The sequence below is a fragment of the Nymphalis io genome, chromosome 16 (genome assembly GCF_905147045.1).
Source record: "Nymphalis io chromosome 16, ilAglIoxx1.1, whole genome shotgun sequence".
Taxonomy (NCBI): Eukaryota; Metazoa; Arthropoda; class Insecta; order Lepidoptera; family Nymphalidae; genus Nymphalis; species Nymphalis io.
In genome coordinates this window covers 11,649,795-11,675,128 of record NC_065903.1, presented here as the reverse complement: position 1 = coordinate 11,675,128, position 25,334 = coordinate 11,649,795, and the positions used below count along the sequence as shown (strand labels likewise).

Genomic DNA, 25,334 nt, shown 5'->3' with positions numbered 1-25,334 from the left:
TACGTAAGTAAAACGATTCTTTTTTTGAATATAGTTACAGGGTATTAGTGATTACGTAGTGATAAATAAGTTTTTATAGTCCGTTTACAACTTGACTAATCAATTTCATATTTTCTATACTAGTAGAATATAATAATAATAATAATATCCTGGGACATTATTAACACACGGCCATCCGATCTCAAACTAAGCAGAGCTTGTACTTTGGAAACCAGACAACTGATATACTACATATACTACTTTTCTTTTGTAAATACATATTTATATAGATAATTACACCCAGACTCAGAACAAACAGACATGTTCATGCAAACAAATATCTGTCCTGGGTGGGAATCAAACCCACAACCTTCGGCGTGAAAGGCTAGCATCCACCAACCACGCCAACCGGCTCGTCAATATAAAGTTGAAGAGTTTATTTGTATGTTTGTTTGTGTAAACGTGCTAATTTCAAGAATGTACGTGTACTTAAAACCCTTTCATGACAAGTAATTACATTTAGACGAGTTCATGAATGCATACTTTAATATTAATTTAAAGTAAATACATTACTCTCTTATAGTCGAGTAGAGTCGGATAATAAATTGTTTATGAAACAAGCGTCGATTCGTTTGATATCGATACGAAATATCAAGTATGTGAATGATTTGCGCGATGAATAACAATTTGACTCGATCAAAAAGTTCGTATGTCATCATGGTAGCATAAATATATATACTTATAAAATAGTTTCTCTGACTGACTATTAACGCACAGCCAAAACTGAAAATAACATTAACTTAACATAATATATCATACACATTACATATTTCTGACTTGTTCTTTTTTTTTTTAAATATAAGCGGGAGGAGGGGCAAATTGCGCACCTGATAATAAGTGGTCCACACTACCAATAGTCGTTGACGTTTTAAGAAATATTTATTATTCTGTGCATCACCAATGCACCACCAACCTTGCGAACTAAGAAGTCCCTCGAGCCTGTAGTTACTCTGGCTCATTTAACACAACAGTACTCAGTATTGTTGTTTGGCGGTAAAATATTTGATGAGAAAATTGTACCCAGGCGGGCTTGCACAAAGCCCTACCCCACCCTACCAAGTAAACTCGTTTTAATTTTTCTAATAATTCTCCTAATGTGAAAGCAGCCTTATAACAATAAACGTTGCGTATTCGACGTGTGCACAGATAAACAAACAGACTAGGATTATGAAGGAAGTTGAATTAGTTCATTGCACTTCCACGTACGATACGTGTTTAATTGCGCCGAATTAGGGCCATCCGTGTGGGTCCCGTTTTAAATTAAGACCGGGCAATTGACATTAGTTTAGTTGCTATAAATAGTAGTTTTATTATTGTTTATTCTAAAATACTATTTGGATAATTTCGATATAGATATAAATTATAAAAATAATAAAAGCAACAGTGAATTTTCATGTAGTTAATTAGTGTTTGTGATTCCTAGTGAGAACGTAGTGAGGTTACCTACATACGTCGGATGAAAACTTACCACATGTGTATCCACCGGCATTAGAACAATGTGAGCGAACCAAACATTCTCAAAAAGAGATGAGGTCTTAACCCACCAGGGACATTAATAGACTAATAAATACTTAATGGACTAACTAAAAAAACAATTATATAACATTTTAACTCATGCTATTTATTACCCTAACAGCCTGTGAATGTCCCACTGCTGGGCTAAAGGCCTCCTTTCCTCTTTTTGAGGAGAAGGTTTGGAGGTTATTCCATTACGCTGCTCCAATGCGGGTTGGTGGAATACACATGTGGCAGAATTTCAGTGAAATTAGACACATGCAGATTTCCTCACGATGTTTTCCTCTGCCGTAAAGCACGAGATGAATTATAATCACAAATTAAACACATGAAAATTCAGTGGTGCTCGCCCGGGTTTGAACCCACGATCATCGGTTAAGATTTACGCGTTCTTACCACTGGGCCGACTACTATTTGTTAGTGTACATTAAATTGTATTTTTAAGCGTTTAGATAATAAAAGTCGCTTAAGCTTATAAATTATACATATATGTTAAACGTTAATTGTTAAACATCATTCATTCAGCGCCATTTCCGTAATCCAAGTTAATAACAGTTGATAACCGTTCGAAACAATTTCGACCAATTGTTTCTGGTGTAAATGCATTTTAATGGCTTAACAAATAGGGCTGTCAATTATGTTTGTATTGCTTGGACCTTTTCTGTAAGAACAAACGGAAACTCGACGTAAAATTCGATCGTACAATGATGATCGTATCATGATTTTTCTTCAAAATTTTCTACAATAATCGTCATATTTTAGCCAATTTATACAAAACAGTTCCGGTTCATTCACAGCCGCTGCGGGGGCACTTTGTTTTATACCATGTAGATATATATAAGTCGAGAATAGTTTGTATTAGAAAATCCCATGGAATACGTAAAATATTTATCATTACGCCTACAATTTTAATGGATTATACAATATTTTTTTAAGAGTAATAAGAATGAAGATCGATTTGATATTGCAATCAAAGTTGAGTTCTTGAGGTAATATTCCATTATAAAGTTTGTTGCTAAGTATTATATTAATATATAAAGGATTTTAATGGATGAGGTTAATGTATACCTTATATATTGCGGCTTTATATATCAGCTATGTATATTGTGAAGTTAACTGCCTCGTTAATATTGACTAGCTAATAAGTATACATCAAGAGATCCCGAGATGTCCCAGTGGTTAGAACGCGTGAATCTTAACCAATGATCGTGGGTTCAAACCTGGACAAGCATTACTGAATTTTCATGTTCTTAATTTGTATTTATAATTCATCTAGTGCTTGACGGTGAAGGAAAACATCGTGAGGAAACCTGCATGTGTCTATTTTCATTAAAATTATGCCACATGTATATTCTACCAATCCGCATTGGAGCAGCGTGGTGGAATAAGCTCCAAACATTCTCCTCAAGAGGGAAAGGGTTACTGTTACAAGAGATCCTGGTATGAAACCCACGGTCGGACAAATTAAGTGTTTTTTCGTCGGTAATATACGTATTACAATTTAATCTCCGTAATGCGTATATAATGGGGGTAGGTAAATAATATATATCAATTTACTGGATATACAAGCTATTTGTTCGATTGTACCTCTTTCTTTTATTCGCCGAATTAAGAAATAAGTCTTTTAATTAATAATATTTGTTTTTGTTTTAATCAAGTGGCAACCCTAGTCGAGAATGTAATTGTGCATTCAACGGGTTAGGTCGAGGCGGAATAAGTAAAGACATTGATACCGTATGATTGAATATTCAATTTATTTTTACTAAGTACTAAGTTTACGTGTTAAATTACATAACATTTCATTTAACAATGAAATGTTTCATTAAAAAAACATATAACTGACATATACTTTTAATAACAGAACGGAATTACTCAATGGATTTATTTAATTCACTGCTAATTCAATATAAGGAGATAAACTTTTTTTTTCTGTATAATCTGTATAACCGAAGAATCTAACAAATATTTTTCTCATAATCTTATTACTGAATACAGAACTGTGATAGTTTCAGAAAAGAGTTTTTAATTTTCAAAGGATTTAGAATCTCAATCCAATAGCGGAGGAATAAAAACGGCCTTATTTATAAACGTTGATTATTGACTGAATAGGTACTAATTGGAAAGTATATGTATATTTCGTAGCCCATATAACGAGTAGCATAACTATGATCCGCGGCAAAGAAAATCCCTTCGCGATTTTTAATTAAATTTAAGGATGCGTTCCTGCGTTCAAATTTTGTCTTTGTTTTGTACTATTATATTTTTTATAAATTCGTGTACAAGCGAATACTAAACACTTAAATCGTCATGTTACAATATTGAATTAAATCTATAGCTACCACCGGTTCGGAATGTAGATTCTACCGAGAACAACCGGCAAGAAACTCACTAGTACTCTTTCCATACTCTTAATTATAGGGTCAATCAAATACAATTAAATTTATACATATCTTGGATATTAACAAATACTAACACACACTTTTTATTATATGTTATACTAGCTGTACGAGCGGCTTCACCCGCGTGTAACTTAAAGAAATCACTAAGAGCATGCCTATATTTCAGTGTATACAACATTTTTAATTTTATTTTCGTGGGATATTAGTATTTATTGATTTTTGCCGCACCCGGATCTAGATAGGGCAACATACAATTGGAATCATACATGAGAAAAACATCATTCCCTTAAATCTATTCCGACATACCTGAATGTCTTTCCCTGTGCTTTATTTATTGTGTAAGTTTCAAAGATGAGATGCTGCTAGCACTCTTGCCACCATTCCACGCGGTCACGATTTGTAAAGTAACTGTTTATAATTTTTATTTGTATTTATTTAAAGTTGTATTTCACTTGTCAAACTAACCAACTAAGCATAAATTTAACAAAATAAACGAAACGAAATACCTACCTAACCTATAAACTTTAACTAAGTTATTTACAAACCGAATGCAAGTACTTATGTAAGTATATTTTCAAACAACCTATTCAACTACCTTTTGAAATATGTAAAAGTACAAAAACTGTCTATGGTCTTATCTCGATATCTTTCATAAGAATTAATGCCATGTTTATATTGAAAATAATGCATTTATTTTATAACAAATTTGAATACCATACAAAAGGTTATAGTGAGTGAACCTTAAAAGATAGACATATATCTACGTATGGGCGAGTTAACCGAAGTATACCAGCATACGTTAAACTCTATTTAATATGATTAATCATATAGAATTGAGCTTAACTTACATTGGAAGCTTTTAAATATCTAAAACTGCCCATTTTTTAATTTTGTTTTGTTCCTATTAACTTTCAATCATAATTTATAGGTAGTTAAAATTTCAGCCAATTCAACTGAATTTATTATATGGCATTTTTGTCGAATAAATATTCGACGTGATTCTTTAAATTGACATAACTTCATTATTTATGAACCGATTGAATAAAACAAACACTACATTTTAAGTGTAGTTAGCCAGAATAGATTATTGAAAACCGCGCATAAATACGCTAAGCCGTTTCTAAGATTAGCGTGCACAAACGCACAGACAAACAAACAAAAATTCTAACAGTCATTTTGCTCAAATATCTTCCATGTACAGACAGCGATCAGTTACGTTTTTATTATATGTAATAAAGATGTAATCTTGTGCTGAATAATATGCCTTTATCACAGTTTATAAAATAAAAAATATAAAAAAACTATTTTAACTTATTGTGTATTTAATATTAAATATGTTGTTTACAGATACCACCGCTCCTTGGCATTTGGGGTCAACTAGGATTAGACCCGAATACGTTCTCTTGTACCATTCTACCCAAAGACGGGAAAAGTCCTAAGAAATATCTCTTCGTGTTTGGTTTCGCGCTACCATGCGTCGTGATAATCGTGTCCTACTCTTGCATATACTGGAGAGTTCGGGAGAGCAAGAGAAAGCTGGAAGGACGCAGGTGTGTATGTGGGTGAGATATCTATGCATGTACTTTATTCGTGTGCATTAGTATTTGACGTAGACTAATTATAGCTAATATTGAGTTTTATTTTCAATTTTTAAAATAGGTTTTCTAATATAATTTCTAATATAATAATGTAAAATTTCAGTTGTTCTGTTGTTAGGTGCATTAAACCTCTTTTTTTATTTACAGCAAACTAAGCGGTCAAACAGCCAAAGAGAAAGAAGAGGACTCGCGCCTTACAACACTGATGTTGACGATATTCCTTTGCTTCCTTGCTTGTTTCCTTCCCCTCATGATCATGAACGTAGCAGACGACGGGATCTCTTTCCCCTGGCTACATATCATAGCCTCCATCCTCGCTTGGGCCTCCAGTGTGATGAACCCACTTATATACGCGGCGACCAATAGACAATATAGAGCTGCGTACGGCAATCTTTTAAAATTCTGCAAAAATAATCCTGTTGCCCGAAGGACTACGTGGGGGAGTAGGACTGTCGGTCAATCCTCGAATTCTCCCCATTACCTCGATAAACGCAACCCCTTAAAAGAGAAACCGACTAAATTATAAGTTGTTTAGCTTCGCACTGGATGCGATGCGACTTGATTCAAAGGGACCATTGATTGGTTATTGTTTGTCTGATGATACTTTGAACTGAATAATCTCGGATAAATGTTTAGAATATAAGTACCATAGAAAAATAGCTTACAATTATCAACTGTCATTATATAAAGTAAATTTTTATAAATCATATTTTGTATAAAACCAATTTATTAACCTAACGCGACACATATGTCAAAGTACAACGCAATTAATTTTGTAACAACCTTGCTCATATAACATGTAGTTTACTACAAAGAAGAAGAAATATCATCTGGATTTTTCACGAATGTGTAGAGCTAACCTTGCTTAGATTCTTTAAGCATCTGTAAATAAATGTTAATAATTGTAAATACAAATGAAAGTAGCATACTTACATGACCAAAGTAATTTATTTAGACGCTAAGGTGAAAAAAATATAATATTCTTAAGTGTTAAATTAATACCAATTTATACTCTACCATTACTTGTACTTTCGTCTGTAGAAAAATAAAAAACAAATTAAAAAAAATACAACCATTTCTAAAATTGAGGTTCGAAAAGTTACCAGTTCATAATTATACAAAATTCAATGTCCGAGATAATATATATCATATCTTAAATTTATAGCAAAAATATATTCTTATAAAAAACATGTATATGGAAAATAAATCCATTTTATAAAATCGTTAAAAACAAAGATATTTTTACAACATCAAACGAAGATCCATGTTCCCAAATAATATATATATAGTATACAATATAAAAAAACTTCAAAACTAGAAACATAAACCCAAAAAATTATTCATTTTAATCTGCTTTAAGTTACCATAAAACTCACCAAATAAAACCATTGAAATAATATTCAATTGATATTAAAAAGTGCATTTGATTTGTGATTACCAGTTTGCATTTTCTTTTACCTAATCATCACAAAACATAGGTTGAATTTGAAAGGTTGAAAATTAATTAATAATCACTATTTAAAATGTATTAACAGTAATTGACAGTTTTAATTCAAATACAATTGCAAAAAAAATTGGTTTATTAAGTAAGATAAACTTAGTAAATCTGCTTATTTTAGACGTTTGCACATTGAGGATATTTAATAATTTACAACCCTTTGTAAAAATTACTCCCACTTTTGTGTTTATTATTAATAAATCCGTTTCTTCTCCCTCGAAACATTCCCCGTAGTTAATTTACATAAATAAATAGCTTACTATTTAGCTACATATTTATATATAATAATACCAAAAATGTAATTTATAGTTATACATAATAAACAATTTCATATTTTTTTATTAAAAATATTGTTTAATTTTTCATCAAGACTGATAATAAAAGTCAATTAGAATAATGGCTGCAATTATTTCGTGTATCGAATATAGGATAGTTTTATATATTTATATTATATGCGAGCATTTAAATTTTGTTTTGGTAATTTATCTACTTATAAAATTTAGATTAAATCATACCAAAGTTTAAATAAATGTATTTCAGTATATTTAATTATTTTATTTCTACCAAATATAACTTTTGTTTCTAATTGATACCATACATATACATACAAAGGTGCGTGCGTTGTGCGTTTTTAGTGGGACTTTCCTAAGAGGAGTTTACAGTATGCTTTCAGGGCGGCAACGGGTCAACTGCTCCCCATATGTTAAAGGTCTTATTTGACGACGGTGACTATTTGCCATCAGGTGGATCTTCTGATCTTTTCCCTTCTTGCAATAAAAAAGGCAAAAACCAAAAAACCACATACAAGTATACTCATCCCTTCCATACTTCTAACCCCTTTAATCTAATGATGGACAACTGAATGCAATGAGAGAAAAATTATATATTAATCGATACGATTAGATGAGACGAAAATCTTCAATAAATTTTATAATAATGATAATAACGTCCTCATCGAATCCTTCCAAGGCTGCCATTCTCAATAGACTACACACATACTACGCCCAGGAGGCATAGCTATAGTGCATAAGTACACAATAAGATAGACATCAAGCGTAGACCACGGTTTAACATGCTTTCCGGGGTATTACGCTGCTCTTCTGAGCTGATCTCCGGGCTATGGCAGATAATTTTTCAATTAGAAATATGTATCCTAGGAGAAATTCCGTCATCTATTTCTGTTTATTTGTTTACGAGAAAGTAATTCCTCTCAAAAAAATCGGGTGGTTTCTAAGATTTCACGGATATAAAATTTCTTCGGTCAGGCTATAATTAAATATTTGACTGAATAGCAGTAAGACGGGCCGTTGGCGTGGTTGGTAGATACTTGCCTTTCACGCCGAAGGTTGTGGGTTCGATTCCCATCCAGGACAGACATTTGTGTGCATGAACATGTCTGTTTGTACTGAGTCTGGGTGTAATTATGTATATAAGTATGTATTTACAAAAGAAAAAGTAGTATATCAGTTGTCTGTCCCGAGTGTTATTATTAAATGATAGCTAATTGATATGCCATTAATTGCAGGAGGAGTTTTTTTCTGAACTGATGAACAGCTCATTTAATCAAATCTCTGACACATTAGCAAGTTTGTTTCGCGATCGAGGCACGCTCTCGTTCAGGCTGACGCAGGTGCTTACCGGACATGGCTGTTTCCGGACATGAGGTGTCGCTATGCGCAACTTCTCCCCCCGCCACAATAGGCGCCGCCGGGACTAGGGGGGGTTCACAGTACCCTGGGAACCCTCCCTAGAGAATGGAGGCCCGAATAGGCGTGCCGGCCGTCAGAGCGCCACTGTTCCCGTGGGGGAAACGCGTAATGCGTTTTTCCAGCGTAAGGTGTGTTTCGCGATGTTTTCCTTTACCGCTGGTTATAACTGACATGACAATCAATGGGTTAAAATTTCATTAATAAAAAAACAGTGTACAATTCAAGCTTAACTAAAGTTTAGTTTTAAGATAGATATTATAAATAACTAAAATTATTTTATGCTAAAATCGTAACAGTGAATTTGTGTGCAACATTTCACAAGTTTTCTGACGGAAATAAATATATTTTTAACACATATATTTATTTACACGCTTTTTTACTAATGTTGTACTTTAATTTTTAATTTAAATTTAGTAGGAAAAATATTACGACACATGCAATAGTAGCTTTTGATAAAATAACATGTATATATAAAATGAAGCCAATACAATAATAAAATACAATATAATAAATCACCTCGCAAATATTACCGATTCGTATTATATATTTTTATGCCAAACGCAATTATCTATACAAATTGATGTAATTTTCTCACTCAATTACTCTTAAAAATTCAATTGACACAATTGAACACTTCAACAAAAATCATAATAATAATTACTTTACCGTTGTTGTATGAATCAAAAAATCTAACTATACATAATAATAATTTTATATATGTCTCTCAAATCTGTTTATTATGTGTACATAGCTTTACTGTAAATTGTTTTATATTCATGGCAACACTAGAAAATTTAAAGCTGTCTTTAGTTACTTGAAGTTGTCAGTGACGAGGTCCGTAATTTTATAGAATAAATCAGCCAAAATATGTCGAAAAGGATCGCTCAGAGCTCTGTAAACTGGGCCGCTTTGGCCGAAAGGGTCCCAGCCGAACAGAAAGCCAGCCTTGCTGCTTTCAAAATCAAGTCCGATGGCTATCTACGAAGGTTAGTTTTCACATGAATGTTACATAATTTTAAAATCAATTTTTGTAATAATAAAAAAAATGGATTTGTACATTAAAACAAATAATAACTGACTATTATTATAATTTATCCTAGTCGGCTATTATATCTTATTATAACATATTGTTTTTAATAAATATTAACTTAATTGTATATTTCCAGGGTGCTGGCTAACCCTCCTGAGTTACCTAAGATCAACTGGGCGGTTTACAAGCAGACCATTCCTATTCCCGGAATGGTAGACACTTTCCAGAAGCAATACGAAGCTCTTAAGATTCCATACCCTGCTGACACTATGACCGCTAAAGTTGAAGCTCAATGGGTGGAAATAAAGAAATCAATTGAAGTATTTGTCCAAGCATCTAATGCAAACATTGCTTCGTAAGTTAAAAACATCATTTATTTAAAATTATTATCAAACATGTTTTTTTATATTAAATATAATTATACAGATCTCATTTGAATTTCATATTAAAATATAAGCAAAAACTACTATTACTTTATATTTAATTCAGAATAATCTTGAGTAAGTTTTATTAATTATTCTGTTGGTGTTTAAATTAAAAATACTTTATGTAACTCAAAATATATACTAAGTTGTAAATATTTATTAAATTCATATTTTTTACAGGTACCAAAAGCAGATCGAAGAGACTAAGGCGATCTTACCCTATGATCAAATGACCATGGAAGACTTCAAAGACGCCCACCCTGATATTGCCATTGACCCTCTCAACAAGCCTACATTCTGGCCTCATGATGCCGAAGAGCAGCTGGACTATGTTAACCCAGACAAACAAGCTCATTCCGGTCACTAGATAAAGCTACATAGGCACATCAAGGGCCTACAATAAGTTCAGTAATAAAATGGTCAATATAATTTGTGAAGCAACCCATCTTATGCTGTGAAGTTAACACAATATTGTTCTGTATAATTTATGTAGGAATAAAGGAATATGTTTCCAATTTTATTTTTATTTTTAAATGTACAGCAAAAAAATGTGTATTACATACTATTTATGCTACAATGCAGATTGATTTTATTTTTAACATTTTGTACTCACTTATTGTAAATTTATATTTTATGGGCAAAGCATTGACTCATATTAAATATTGCATTCTTTAAAACCCACTGAATTATTTGACCAAAATCAAAATGCAATTTAAATTGATTGGCGAGTAGGCTGAGCTCTGCTGCATTTGCTTATAAAGTCAAAATAATATTTACCAATCTCCATTAATGAATATTTATATAACTCAGAATAGCTGAAAAAAATTATCAATTCAATTTCAGTTGCAAATGTATTTTTTATAATACTAAAAAATTAAGTGCTTCTAATTCAATACAACTTTATAAATATATTATTTGATTTGCAAGATCATAATAATTTAACAACTGCATTACCTTCCTTCCTCTTTTCACCTCAACACTTCACTCCACTCCGCATATAACACAAACTCACATTTATAGTATTAGTAAGGATTAACCTCTTATAATACAAAAGCTCAAACTATATATTATTTCGACAAAGAAATCAAAGGTGCTAAAAAAAAGGAAATTATTTAAGACATTATTTATTTGGTGAGTTGCACATGTTACAATATTGCAGTTCAAAAAGGAATGTTACATTCTAACAATTTCCTGTTCACTTTATGAATATAATTTCTTTAAATGACTATTTAATAATATATGGATGTTTTTAGAACATTTCTGTATAGTATAATTTATAGAGCCTTTTTGTCCAGCAATAAGCACATTTTTATTCATTGTATAGTCATAATGTGAACATTAAAATGGTGTTAAAAGTACATTTTACCAACGGAGCTAACAAGTTGTAATATCTATTAATTGCTATGAAATATCCCTACTGAAGTTGTACATTACGTAAAATAACTCTACTCAAACTTTTTTAATAACAAATGTTATATAGAACACTGCTTTGTCTTCTTTCAAATATCACATTACTGATGAGACAGAGAAATTCATCTAAAATAATACTACGCCTAAAAGACAGGCCATAAATGGTTTCCTTAAAGTTCAGTGATAAGTATAAATGCTTCAATTGTTTGATAATTATAAAAAAAATTAACCAGCTTCTAGGTTGTATCAAGAATCTATATTCATGTGACATTTTTACACTTTATACTTTAGAATAGTTACAAAAACGACTGACCACGTTACTAACTATTCACAAGTAGCATGTAAATGGCCTCGGAATAAAAACAAGTTCAAATCAATTCTTCACAATAATCCCACACTTGCACAGCCAATTTCTTTAGATTTTAACATTGAATATGAGCGAGATGCCCTAAATTGTTATAACAATAAGTCATCCTTGAAATATATTATTTCAGTGATTTAGAATTTTAGATTTTAATAGTATCATATATATACAAGTTGGTCTAATTATATATGATTAATTACTCTCAATTTGACATTTTAAAAGATTTTTGAGGAGTCAATTTCACTGACAATGCTGTTGAGAACTTAAACAGTCAAAGTATTTTTTTTTAATTGATTAAAATTTTCTCTAATTAAATAAAAACTCGTTTTAATCTTGTTATATATTTTCTAAGCATCAACAATTCACAATTTTCTGCTCTACATACAGATTACATATTTATCTCCCTGGGCTACATTTTATTGTATATTATATATTCTAGTAACTATTTCAGTCAACAGTATCATCATAGAGTTACTTTACTTGAATATGAGCTCTTGAAAAGATGAGAAAAAAATGTTAAAATTAATTTCATATTGCAGAGTTATTTACGTGTCACTGTAGCAACTTTCAGGTTACATTCAGATATTAGACAGTTTCGTACATAAACACACAATATTATCTATCTGTTTTTATCTATATTTTATAAATATGTTTAATTCGTCATTAGAATTCTTACTAGACAAAACTATCTTACCATTTTAACTACATCAATAAAATAAAAAACATTTTAGAATCAGAATACAAATTGACAATTCAAACTATTGCATGTCAAGTATGAGAAAACGAGGCAGGAAATTATAGTAAGAAAAACGTTTCCCCTAAAGGTCCTGATTCTACTAAATAAAGTAAATACTGTTACTTTTATATTTTAGTTAGAGGGTGGTGGTTGTGAGTACATATTATAATAGCTGTTTGGAGCTGAATCGAATCCTTGGTTAGATTGATTGAATCCCGATTGACTTTGCCCGTATCCTGAACCACCATATTGTCCACCTCTACTTCCCCTCCCGCCTCTGCCACCGCGGCCTCTAAAACTACCCCCACCCTCTCTGTCTCTATTGAAGCCACCACCCTCCCTACTGCCAAAATTAGATCGGCTGTTGTAACTGTTGTCTCGGCTAAAACCCGAATTACTGGAACCCTGGAAGCCGCTCTGGCCGTTAGAGCTGTCCCATCTTGACCCTGTATGACCATCACGAGCACATATTAATAATTGACTTTGGTACATACTTGATTTAATGTTTTATTTTTTTAAGTGACACACCAGTAAGAAGTACAATAGTATATTCATAATGTTTTGAGTGGTTTTTTAAGTACAACTAGTATATAAGTATTTTTCTAAGAAATGTCATATGTTGTTTATATAACATATCACAACACAGATATCAAGTTGTAAAAAATACCAATATGTTGTGTAGTCGTCGAAGCAATCTGGTCTCCTGTGAATTAGCCACCTGTGTACTATTAGTCAACTAGCTGGTGAGGTGGTTACTGGTGGTGGTACGTTTCTTACGACCTTGTTTGATAGGATATCTCAGTGTTTAGCTACAGGACACAACACATCACCTCTGTCGCCCGAGTACCGGCCGCGCCCGCGCCCCCGCCCGCGCTCCCCGCTGTCGTCCCGCTCGCGGAACCGGCCGCGACCTGAAACCGACACACCTCAATAACGCCCGCACACTAACACACCGCGCATTACTACATACGGGCAAAGTGTATGTGTAATGTGTGTGTGTGTGTGTGTGAGTGAGTGTGTGTGAGTGTGTGTGTGTGTGTGTGTGTGTGTCTGAGTTAAATATCGACAACAGCTGTATCAGGCTTATGAAATGCTAAACGTAAAGTGGTTAAAAATCGGATGTTGATGTCTGCGGTTCACTATCGAGTTAACAATTAATAAATACGATGACTATGTGTGCCAGTTATATTCTTTGATAATAATTTACACAGGCATGACAATAAACTTACTACTACTGGGGACAGTAAACTTTTTGATTGTGATGTTTTTGTTTGCTGCCTGGACATATGCAGGAACATCGAACTACCAAAATAAATTAAATAATAGAAATGTACAATAACACAAACAATGTGTCAAAACAATGTGTCAAATCAGTGGAGATTAGAAAAAAAAAAAAAACTTTCACTAAAATGGATATAAAAAGATATGATGAATATATGTCAGAGCCCGTATTAAATAACGCTACAATTAAATCATCTTACAATATTTCCCCTTGAATCCCATTCCACATTGAGCTAACTCCAACAGCTTAGGGTTGACCACTTGATTGGCTTCTTGCAGCACCGAGAGCAGGTCCTTTGCCTGTAGGAAATAAAAATTGACGTCGTTAAATGCATTGATACAAATAATGTGGTACACTAAAATATGGCTGTCCAAAAATTAATTAAATTAATTTTAGGACAGCCATATTTTAATTAATAATTAATTTGTTTTGCAGGATAAGGATTTTATTTTCAGGCTATAACTTTGGATACAAAGCTTTTTATTGTTGAGACCGTTAAGATTATTACTTTAATTCTTTGCAGACTATACGTATTCTCATCGTCAGAAAAATTGAGACAAATAAATAATTTTGACCTTGCAAACGAGTACCTGAATTTTCAATTGATTATTCATTATGGATTCGTGAAAGAATCGCGTTTTGAATATCGGCGATCGTTTTATCGGAAGTTCGGAAGCAAAATACATATAGTTTAGGTTAGTTATCTATCTGTTTCTAGAATCTCCATTTCTTTTTCTGGTCATCGGTCTGAACTGTATTTTGTTATAACATTACATTTTCTGTCAATTTTATCATTTATGATCGTCTACCCTTTTTACTGCGTGAAATTTGTTAAATTGCTCTTTAATTGAACTGCATGTTCTTTGAGTAATAATAAAGATCTTTAGACTGAATCAAGAGCGGTTTGGAGTGTATAATATAAAAGTAACAGCCTGTAAATGTCCCACTGCTGGGCTAAGGCCTCCTCTCCCTTTTTGAGGAGAAGGTTTGGAGCTTATTCCACCACGCTGCTCCAATGCGGATTGGTGGAATACACATGTGGCAGAATTTTGATGAAATTTTTTTTTTTTTTTTATATGCCCCGGGATGGCAAATGACTCTACTCCACCTGATGGTAAGTGGTAGTAGAGTCCAAACGCGACGACGGCCAGTACAGTCGGGAAGAATGTTCTGTACTAGCCGTCCCCGCCTTGCCGGCCCGCAAGATGCCTCTTCACGCCTCGTTTGAAGGAACCCGGGTTGTAAGAGGAGGGGAACACGTGAGCTGGTAAGGAATTCCATTTTTTGGTAGTGCGACAAAGAAAGGAGTTGCCAAATTTCTTTGTGCGCGATGGAATTGATGTCACAGTTAGGCGGTGACATCGAGAACCAGCTCGCGTGGACTTAAGATGGAAGGGGGAAGCAGGAATTAGAGAGAATAATTCCTCAGAGCACTCGCCGTGATACAGTCGATAGAAAGCGCTCAGTGCTGCTATCTCACGACGCAATTGTAAAGGTTCAAGGGTGTTTGTGACCTTTACGTCGCCAATAATGCGTACTGCACGTCGCTGCAACCGGTCCAAGGCCTCCATTAGGTACTTAGCGGAGCCATCCCAAAGGTGCGAGCAATATTCAACGCAAGACCGTACCTGTGTTTTGTATAACAGGCACAGTTGTTGTGGCGTGAAAAAACGTCGCACCTTGTTCAGAACTCCGAGTTTTCGTGAAGCTGTTTTTATAATAGCCTCGATGTAATCCCTTGGACTAAGGTCGCAGCGAACGTCCATCCCCAGCATGGCGATTTTGCTTTGTATCATCAGCGGTGTGCCACAGAGGGAGGGATGAGGGTAAAATGGTGACTTTTTCGCTGTGAGAGCGCACACCTGTGTTTTCTTGGCATTAAACTCAACAAGATTATCAGAACCCCATTTGGCGATGAGCTCTAATGTCCTATCGAGTTCAATAACAAGATTCTCCCGCCTCTCCTCAGTTTCCGCCCGCCCAGCCACTGCGCATCCGTGGTATCCACCATGCACTGTACTGTCATCTGCATAGCAATGTATGTTCCCAAGGGAGAGCATATCATTGATATGCAAAAGAAAGAGTGTGGGAGATAGCACAGATCCCTGGGGGACGCCAGCATTCACTACATAGAATTGACACAATTGACAAATTAGACACAAGCAGGTTTCCTCACGATGTTTTCCTTCACCGAAAAGCACGAGATGAATTATAAACAGAAATTAAGCACGTGAAAATTTAGAGGTGCTTGCCCGGGTTTGAACCCACGTTCATCGGTTAAGATTCACGCGTTCTTACCACTGGGCCATCTCGACTTTTGTATAATATACAAGAGCTATAATTATCAAATCGCATGGATTATATAAATCAATGGTTTATCTTTACTTCGTTTTCGATTGGAATAGCTCACCTTCGCGGAGTTGTTCGGTGTGAACAGCGTGTACGCCGTGCCCGTGTTGTGCGAGCGTCCCGTCCGCCCGATGCGATGCACGTAGTCCTCCGAATTATTCGGATAGTCGTAGTTTATCACGAACTTCACGTCCTCCACGTCTACACGCGAACGTGAACTTTGTTTTATATACGATATGGTTTTCATTAAAAACATTCATCACAATACCCACGGCTAATATAAAAAAAAAACTATTGTTAGTTTGAGGGAAGAAGCCTTTTAATAGCATTTAATATAATAAATTAATCGAGTTTAACGTTCTCACTTATAACATTGCTGAGCGGGTTTTTAGTTGAACAATAATTTCTCTCTTTCTATCATCATTGTTTTGTCATTCGAAAGTAGAGATAGCATTGTTCAACTAATTATCCCCCCCCCCCTCACGCAACACATACAAGTAAGACTCTAAGAGTTTAAACTTTACAAAGAATATTTGTACGGTGTATTCGTTATATAGAAAGTTACTGATACAGGTTCTACTCCCCCAAACCGAATGCAATAATTACCTTAGACGTCACGCAGGACCGTCGACGGCTGGAAATCAACTGTATTATGCCCATATGTCCGGAGTGTTGTAGGCCGAGAGCAGTGTGGCTGACTTCAATATCGTATCCCTCAACGTTATATCCGTTACGTATAATATATTGTCAGGTTGCGTAGCGCTTTAGTTTTGTTCGCAAATCTCTCATGACAGTTAACCAAGCAAATATTGCTCTTAGTTCGTGATTCTCGCTTTGGTTTTTTTTTTTTGTTTTTGTTTTTTAATTTAAATTTACCGGGAAGTCTATAAAATACGTTTTAATCCTATTGCCTTGTCTTAAGATTGATAAATATATTAATTAATTATAAATGATGATAATAATGCTCTTAATTCTTGGATACATTAGTTTAAATTTAGAATAGACGAAAAGTCAAGACATACATTTAAAAGTCTGTTAAATGTTTTTATAGAATTATTAATATCTTTTAGAATTATTAATATTCCCACTTCCTCCAAAGCTTATATTAGTATTGAGTACTACACTCACATTAGCAAGCGGTGGGGAACATGCAAATTTGACTTGACCCTCATACCGTTTAGCTATTGAGGTATAATGAAATAAATTAATTCTACCTTAGATAAAATTGTCCATTACAGCAAATGATCAATACTTAACATTTTATTCTATACTTACTACTAAACCACAGATAAATAAAAGATTATATTTCTTTTATGGAATACCGTAACCGTAACAGCCTGTGAATGTCCCACTGCTGGGCTAAAGACCTCCGCACCTCTTTTTGAGGAGAAGGTTTTGGAGCTTATTTCATATGGAATAGTTCGCTCTAAAAGCCATTAAATTAAGAAATTAATTTATATTATATTTTCAAAACTTTTTAATATTGATTTAGATAACTTTTAATTAGATTTATTTTTAAACTATTAGTTTTAACGTATTTTATAGACTACCCTCAACCCCGAAGACAAACATCGTTTGACATCAAAAATCATTGAAACAATTAGCGTGATCATCAAACACCTCCCCTCCCCAAATTCCATTTATAGAGGCAGCATGCTCGTCTAAACAGTGTGCGCTGACAGTTAACTGGCTGTCATCGAGTTATCAACACTTTATTATCAATTATATATTGTGATTTCTCGCAATCTATATATGTATATATATATATTGTGTATCAATAATCGGAGTCAGCAACACACCGAAAAGTTAGCCCTTATCTCTGCACGCATGCGCCTCTGAAATGAAAACAATCGAGAATAATGCCGAGTCAGTCATGGAAATTTTTCTTTTTATATTAAATAGGCCTGGTCATTTTTGTACCCTATGTATTATTTTATATTAAAAATGTTTATCATGTTATAATATTAATTATATATCATAAATTCGCATAGGGTACTTATAGCCATGGCCCGAGAACATCTCTAAATGGCATTATGGGACCATTGCTGTGTCATTTACGTGTATACACGTTCCAGTATTCACTAATCATTTAATGTATTTTTTTTTAAATAATATATCAATTGAATGAATTTAATATAAATAAAAGAAAATCGTGAATACTGGAACTTGAAACATTTTTAATTTTTATGTCAACGAATAAAAAATATTTAACTTTTTCTGTGGAACTTATTATTGTATGGCTTTTGACGTGTATGCATTCCCTACTTAGTACATATTTGAAGTACATAAATAAATATCACTTTATTTAAAGTGACAATCCTTATTGCCAACTAAATCACATTTTTTTCCTGTATATAATCAGACATAAGGGAGTCCTATGTTATGTCTAATCTCTTTCCAATAGTTGAACGTGTAAATCTTAAATAAGATATTACGTGTTGAAACCCGGACAAGGGTCACTACCGAGTTGTATGTAATTTGCTCGTGGAAAAACGTCGTTAAGAAAACCTTCATATATCGGATAAAATTCAGGAAAATACATCCAACAATTAGCATTGAATCAAATATCCAAACCTACTCATATATTGGATAAGATACTCAGAGCTCAACCTTTAAATACTGTTTATATGATACTATTCTACAAGCTCTTGTGCCGTGTAATGAACTATGGTTTGAGATTTAAAAAAAAAAATCATCTTTGATTAATTTAAAATAAAACCTCAATAATTTATGATAAAATTTCAAGTGTCTCATGATGATGAGCATTCATTTTCATTATAGGCGAATACCCCGCCCGTCCACTATTTGTATTGCAGCCGAAAAAAACTATTTACGCCATTATAAAATGTCGATACAATGCTGTTTTTAATTAAATTACTCTATTTTTTTTTAAAAAAATATTTGTCCTACTTTTCAATCCACAGAAAAATATTTTCTTCATTGGCATCTCAACGACGATTGGTCTGCACATAATCCAAGCCCCATTATGTGTAGCCCAAGTATATAATCCACAAATCACTTAGCAATGGTATCAAAGGCCTTAGCTACGCTCCTGACATCTCCTAGACCTCTCGAACACCCCGGCAACAGAGCGAGGATGTTTAGCTTTTGTGCGGTTACAGTTAAAAAGCCTCGCTTCTGTATTAATTTCAATCTTCAGTTTGATGCCTTCGTTCTATATTTGAAATATTCGCAAATTTTCTTATTTAAATAGATAACTTTTTTTTTTTTGTCTTTTAATGACTTTGGTATTGCAGTTACAGCCTACAATAATTCGATGTGTTCTAATTTCTTTCTACCTATAATATTCATCGATACCTAACGATTATTCAAGCCCATTTAATTTCAGTGCAAGTTATAAATAACAATTTGCGCATATTTCAATATTTCTAATACCAACATGGCGGGAGTAATCACCACCTGTTTATTTTAATATTTTATATTTCTTCGGTGGCACAAACATCGGATAGGTTTTGGGCATTTACAGTGATATTTGTATTATAATGATATCATTTCACATTCCCCTTCTACTAGTAACCATTAAAGCGTTTCCTTTTTGCGTTTCGTAATTCTTATTTACAATAAGTAATACCTAAATGTCACACTTTAATTTCACTTCGTACCGGTATTTTAAATACTACAAAATATTTTAAAAAGATGAATAAATCGAGTCGCGGAGACTAAGTGGTAGAAGAACGATTAAGCGGTGCGCGTTAGTGGTGGTGGCGCCGTTACCCAGTCCGCGCGCGGCGACGTCGGTGGCCACGAGGATGGAGGAGCGCGCGTGGCGGAACTGCTGCAGCACGTAGTCGCGGTCCTGCTGGTTCTTGTCGCCGTGGATGGCCAGCGCGCGCCAGCCCGAGCGGTTGATGGTCTTCGTGATCTCGTCCACCTGCAGCCGGCCGAGGGTTAAACGTCAACTCGGCGGATGTGAGATTTAAAACACTTCCGGGACGAAAATTTTATATATATAAATCACAGATCATGTTAAGAAAAAATTGTATTTTTTTTTTAAGGAGTATTGTTGACAGACCCGCAAATGGGCCACCTAATGGTGATTGGTCACCGACGCCCATAGACATTGGCATTGTAGAATATTAAACTTTCCTTTCATAGCCAATGAGTCTTCAAACCCTTCAACCAATAACCAATTGTAAGTATCGGTGTTTGGCGTAGAATATATGAGTGGGTGTTACCTACCGAGATGGGCTAAATTTTGTAGTTGACATCCACACTTATCAGGCATATCATATCATCATAATAAGATAAGGATAAAAATACATCTTTCCTATTTTCGATTTATAAATACTATCGTTAACAATGAGAGTTCACTGTAGCTATTTAAGAGTGATAATTAAAAATCAAACTTCATCATTGAAATGCAAATCAAATTTAACACAATTGTGTTTTTGTCATAAAAATATTAATTTAAAATATAATTCTTTTTCACTAATTTTATTTAGTAGGTGTTTAATTAATAACTTATTTCTCTCTTTCTATTTTCATTAATTTGACATTTGAAAGAAGAAGACACAGCATTGTTTAACTTATCACCCTTTATAATTTTCTGTTATATATTTTTTGTTTAAAAACCCTATTGTATTTACTAATCACAAAAACTCTTACCTTTCTCTTAGTCTCTGCAAAGATGATTGTCTTGGTTTCTTCCTCTGAAGATATCTCCGTTAATAGAGTCAAGAGTTTTTCATTTTTCTCCCACTCCTCGCAAACATCAACAATCTGCAGGATGTTGTGGTTGGCCGAGAGTGATAACGAACCAATGTTTATCTGTATGTAGTCGTGAAGAAACTCTTCAGCCAGCATCTGAACCTCCTTCGGCCAAGTTGCAGACCACATCAACACCTGAAGAGTTAAGATTAATTATGAAAATAGCTAAAACAAAAAAAAAATTTACTTTCTTAAAAAATAAGATTTACTTATTTTTTTCTCATTACACTGCATGTTTCTGCCTACAGTCGCGTTTTTGATCTAGTGGCTGGATATAAGTCTACAGATCCATAGGTTCTGGGTTCAAGCCCCAGGTTGGGCCAAAAAGAAGTATGGGTATTTCAGTCGAGAAATGTCAGCAGCAGCCCAGACTCTGGAAGTTGGAAGAGAGTACACACCCGTGCCTCGGAAAAAGTTTAAAGCAGTCGGTCCTGTGCCTTAACTTTTTCGGGTCGTGTTGGATTGCCGTTATGTACTATAATGTCCGTCGCAGTTCATCGAGACAGGTCATCATCATAATTTTCTGCTATGTGGTTTATTAATAAATAATAACTTACCTGTCTATCAGGCCTGATTTGTTCAATAATCTTTCTTATCTGTGGTTCAAAGCCCATATCCAACATTCTATCTGCTTCGTCCAACACTAAATAAGTACAGCGACGAAGATTAGTTGTATCTGTAGCAAAAATAAATAATTAAGCAAAAAATTTTACAAAAGTACTCAGAACGCACCAGCACACAGTGCCACAAAGCTTGTGGCTCACAATGAGGGGTTTTTTTTTGCAGGCCCTTCTGATAAAGTGCAACATTTATTCGATCACCTAATTGGATTGAACACAATAATACTTTGTCACACTAAATGTATTACTTTGTATTACAGTGCAGTGATTAGAAAGGTGTCATTACAGTGATATTTCGTCAAAAATACAGTGGTTGACAAAACATTAACATTTTTGGATTTTTTTTTTTAGAATAGGAAGGCCACCTTATGGTAAATGGTCACCACTGCCCGCAGACATTGGCATTATAAGAAATGTCAACCACCGCTTACATAGCCAATACACCACCAACCTTGGGAACTAAGATTTTATGTCCCTTGTGCCTGTAATTACACTGGCTCACTCACCCTTCAAACCGGAACACAACAATAACGAGTACAGCTGTTTTGCGGTAGAATATCTGATGAGTGGGTGGTACCTACCCAGATGAGCTTGCACAAAGCCCTACCACCAGTAAATTAAATTTGGTGCCACTGCCAGTAGCTTTGGAAAAAAAGTCACAAACCACCACTACCAACAGTGTCCCATTTGCCATGCCTTAAATCAATTTTAAAAAAAATTATAAGATTCTCTTACAGCCGTTTTGCTGTTTTATATATAGAATCTGCTTTTATCTATCCACCATAATATAGACCCTAAATGCAAAAAGTATTAAGTGATTTAAAATTAGTAACAAGTAACTGCATGTGAAAACAATAGCATTGTTTTCTTATTCTTATTTTATTGTCCTATTGTTTATCATAATTGTATTGTTATTAAAGCTACATAAAGTATCGCTGTATCTGTAACTATTAATTTTAAAATAATCTTTTAACTGCAGATATAAATTTCAGAGCAAATAATAATATGGTTCCTTTAGTTCATATACATCACATTACGAGACCCTGAACACCAGATACAAATGTAAGGCTTTCCCTCAAAATGCTTTATTGAAAATTGATATATACCTTTCTCCAAGAAATCAATCAGTCTTCCCGGTGTTGCGATGACAATCTCTACACCCCTCTCAAGCGTCCTCCCCTGGGGTCCCTTCGGTGCTCCACCAAAGATGCATGTGTTCCGTACTTGTACACTCTGACCAAACTCCTGAGCTACCTGTTAAAAGTAAATGGAGACTAATCACTCGAGTCGGTTTTCATTTATATGTAGAAAGTAGATCAACAATGTTTCCACATTATTATTTATTTGCAAAATATAAAATGATAATTTTTAAATTATTGTTGTAATCCTAAGAAAGTAATAACATTCCTACTGTTATTGGCAAATGTTAGTTGGATGGATCAATGTGATTTTATCTATAGAAATGGTTTATTAAGTAATTATTATAAAATATATAATTAAAATAAAAGAATTATGATATAAGTTTTTCCAGAACAAGCAAAGAAGCAAAGCCATTGATAAAATCTAGTTATTCAATAAATAAATGACTATTTAATGTATGTGGAATAAACAAGTAACTACAGATAATATTTTCCTTATGTTTTTTTTGTTTTTTTTTTTATGTTGGATTTATTAAGATTGTGTTGCTTTAATTGTGAAAGTACGAGATAAAGTATTTTATGTGTTTAATGTGATAAATTAAAGTGTGTATAATCATTTTTGATCTACCATCTACACATTTTGATGATACAATAAAAATTTAAATAACGAAAGCACATTAAAGTTACAGAGAGCAACTTCAAATTTATATTATATACTTATATTAATAAATAAGCAATATAAATATGTATTATACTAATAATATAATTAACTGATAGGTTTACAACTATGTTAAATTTATGCAAGATCAACATGATATAAAAAACTAAATACACCTACTGTAAATAAAACGGAATTGAGTGCTCAGACAAGTTAAGGTTACGTTCAGAAACCTTGAACTAAGAATATTAAGACTTTATATTGAAATTTCATCTATATCTACATTCCCTATGGCAAATAATGAAGTTAATAATAGGTTTTCGAACATAGCCTGATGGTACACTACAATTCTACAGTGAAACGTTAATATTGAAACAATTTACTATTTCCATGTTGTTTGGATTTCCTTCTACATCTGCAGTTATCCCGTTCATTGAAAGCAGAGCCTTGGTAGCGCAATGGAAACAAATAAATCATTTACTCATACTATTGTTTGGATAACAAAATTAATGTTAATTGACTGATGGATTTATTGCATAAAAGGTTTCTGAAATTATTTAATGAGCACAGCTGAAATAGCTTTATGAATTAACTCATGCAAACTTTGTTAGTTTTAAAACTATATTAGTCTTTATAAACATTCTTTTTTTTAAATATTAAATAAAATAAATGTTTACCTGTTGAATCTGCTGCGCCAATTCTCTCGTTGGTGCCAATACAAGAACTATTGGACCTTCATCTCTCAGAAGTCTAGGTTGATTGATTATATGCACAATTGCCGGCAAAATGTAAGCCAATGTCTTTCCAGATCCTGTTTGAGCAATTCCAACCATGTCTCGGCCAGATAAAGCAATTGGCCAACCTTGGGCTTGAATTGGTGTTGGATTAGGAAACCCTTGTTTAAGAATTTCTTTCATAGCATAGTCAGGGAAACCTCCTTCTTCAAAATATATGCTAGGCGCAGGAACGTCGCGCCCTTTAACTGTTATCTGGTGTTGACTACGATAGGCCTCCACATCAGCCAATGAGCGTTTTTGAACATTTGCATGTGGTACATAAAAGTTCTTTTGGAAGGGAGTGAGTTGGACATTGTCCCAGCGAATTTTACGGAGGCCACCTCCCGGTTGATCATTTTTGAATTTTCCACGAAAATCATCACGACTGTCGCGCCCACCACGGCTACCTCCTCTTCCACCACCTCTGCCGAAATCTCGTCCTCGACTACCTCCGCTGAATCGAGTCACCCTCTCCTGGGATCTCTCACTAGACCTCCCGCCCCGAGAACTTACGCCTCCTCGACTCATGCCGCGACCTCGAGATCCTCCACGTCCACCACGACCACCACGTCTATCGTCGTACCTATTCCCAAAATAGCAAATGTTAAAATTGTCAACTTACAAGTAAAGTAAGCATAATCTGTTGAGCACTTACATGTTTATTGTTTGATAAATATAAATTAATACTTCGCTAACACACAACTATCGCTCTTTCACTTATTTTCTAATCTTTACCTAAACTCTTCCACTTATACAGGATTTGAAGCTGTAAATATATTTTTTTCGGCAAGGCTATCTTTTTCTTTAATTTACAATCACAAAGCGTTGGAAAGCCGCCATGTTTTGTTTTAACTTTTAGGTTTAATGTTGGCATTACGTTCAATACTACGTGTCAACAACTATTTTTTATAAAAATAAAAAGTAGGTGGTACACATCTATGCCTCAATTTCTTTGATTTGATAAAAATAATATAAAAATCATACTTATACAATATTAAATAAACTAAAATTGAAAATAAATTAAATTACAGTCCAATTTTTTTAAAATTAAAATAATAT

At 33.8% G+C, this 25,334-nt stretch overlaps 3 protein-coding genes across 8 annotated transcripts in view; 2 read left to right on the top strand and 1 right to left on the bottom strand.

Annotated features, from left to right (window-relative positions):
* LOC126774328 (protein trapped in endoderm-1) overlaps positions 1–6,714 on the top strand; it is a 51,554-nt gene extending 44,840 nt beyond the window's left edge. Inside the window, exons 6-7 of one of the 3 annotated variants that reach the window (XM_050495799.1) lie at positions 5,301–5,515; positions 5,699–6,714. In XM_050495799.1, the coding sequence (XP_050351756.1) occupies positions 5,301–5,515; positions 5,699–6,077 (594 nt within the window). In that variant the 3' untranslated portion in view covers positions 6,078–6,714. The remainder of the gene's footprint in view (positions 1–5,300; positions 5,516–5,698) is intronic. The other 2 variants (XM_050495800.1, XM_050495801.1) reach the window with 2 other exon arrangements.
* A 2,813-nt stretch (positions 6,715–9,527) lies between these two features.
* Positions 9,528–10,728, top strand: LOC126774352 (ATP synthase subunit d, mitochondrial). The gene is made up of 3 exons (XM_050495839.1): positions 9,528–9,744; positions 9,925–10,143; positions 10,394–10,728. The coding sequence occupies exons 1-3, from the start codon at positions 9,626–9,628 to the stop codon at positions 10,578–10,580; spliced, it is 525 nt and encodes a 174-aa protein (XP_050351796.1). The 5' UTR covers positions 9,528–9,625; the 3' UTR covers positions 10,581–10,728.
* Positions 10,729–11,309: 581 nt separating this feature from the next.
* LOC126774294 (uncharacterized) lies at positions 11,310–25,139 on the bottom strand. Of its 4 annotated transcripts, XR_007669798.1 has the most exons (12): positions 24,931–25,139; positions 24,177–24,858; positions 23,883–23,945; positions 22,809–22,956; positions 21,640–21,758; positions 20,981–21,217; positions 20,090–20,246; positions 16,416–16,555; positions 14,205–14,304; positions 13,554–13,634; positions 11,470–13,169; positions 11,310–11,411 (listed from the first exon to the last, which is right to left on the bottom strand). XR_007669798.1 is itself a non-coding variant. In XM_050495745.1 (11 exons), coding segments are annotated over exons 1-11 (2,043 nt in total). In that variant the 5' UTR covers positions 24,933–25,139; the 3' UTR covers positions 11,310–12,855. The 4 variants fall into 4 exon arrangements, 3 of the variants coding, with proteins under 3 accessions (XP_050351702.1, XP_050351703.1, XP_050351704.1); XM_050495745.1 differs by having other exon boundaries at positions 11,310–13,169; XM_050495746.1 differs by lacking the exon at positions 23,883–23,945 and having other exon boundaries at positions 11,310–13,169.
* Positions 25,140–25,334: the final 195 nt, after the last annotated feature.

Bases quoted from the DNA above. Each gene is read 5' to 3' on its own strand.
- LOC126774352 (XM_050495839.1), top strand. From the start codon at position 9,626: ATGTCGAAAAGGATCGCTCAGAGCTCTGTAAACTGGGCCGCTTTGGCC. The intron at 9,745-9,924 runs GTTAGTTTTCAC...GTATATTTCCAG, and splicing joins TCCGATGGCTATCTACGAAG to GGTGCTGGCTAACCCTCCTG. The intron at 10,144-10,393 runs GTAAGTTAAAAA...TATTTTTTACAG, and splicing joins TCTAATGCAAACATTGCTTC to GTACCAAAAGCAGATCGAAG.
- LOC126774294 (XM_050495745.1), bottom strand. The intron at 20,247-20,980 runs GTAAGAGTTTTT...GGCCGGCTGCAG, and splicing joins TTGCAGAGACTAAGAGAAAG to GTGGACGAGATCACGAAGAC. The intron at 14,305-16,415 runs GTGAGCTATTCC...TATTTCCTACAG, and splicing joins CACCGAACAACTCCGCGAAG to GCAAAGGACCTGCTCTCGGT.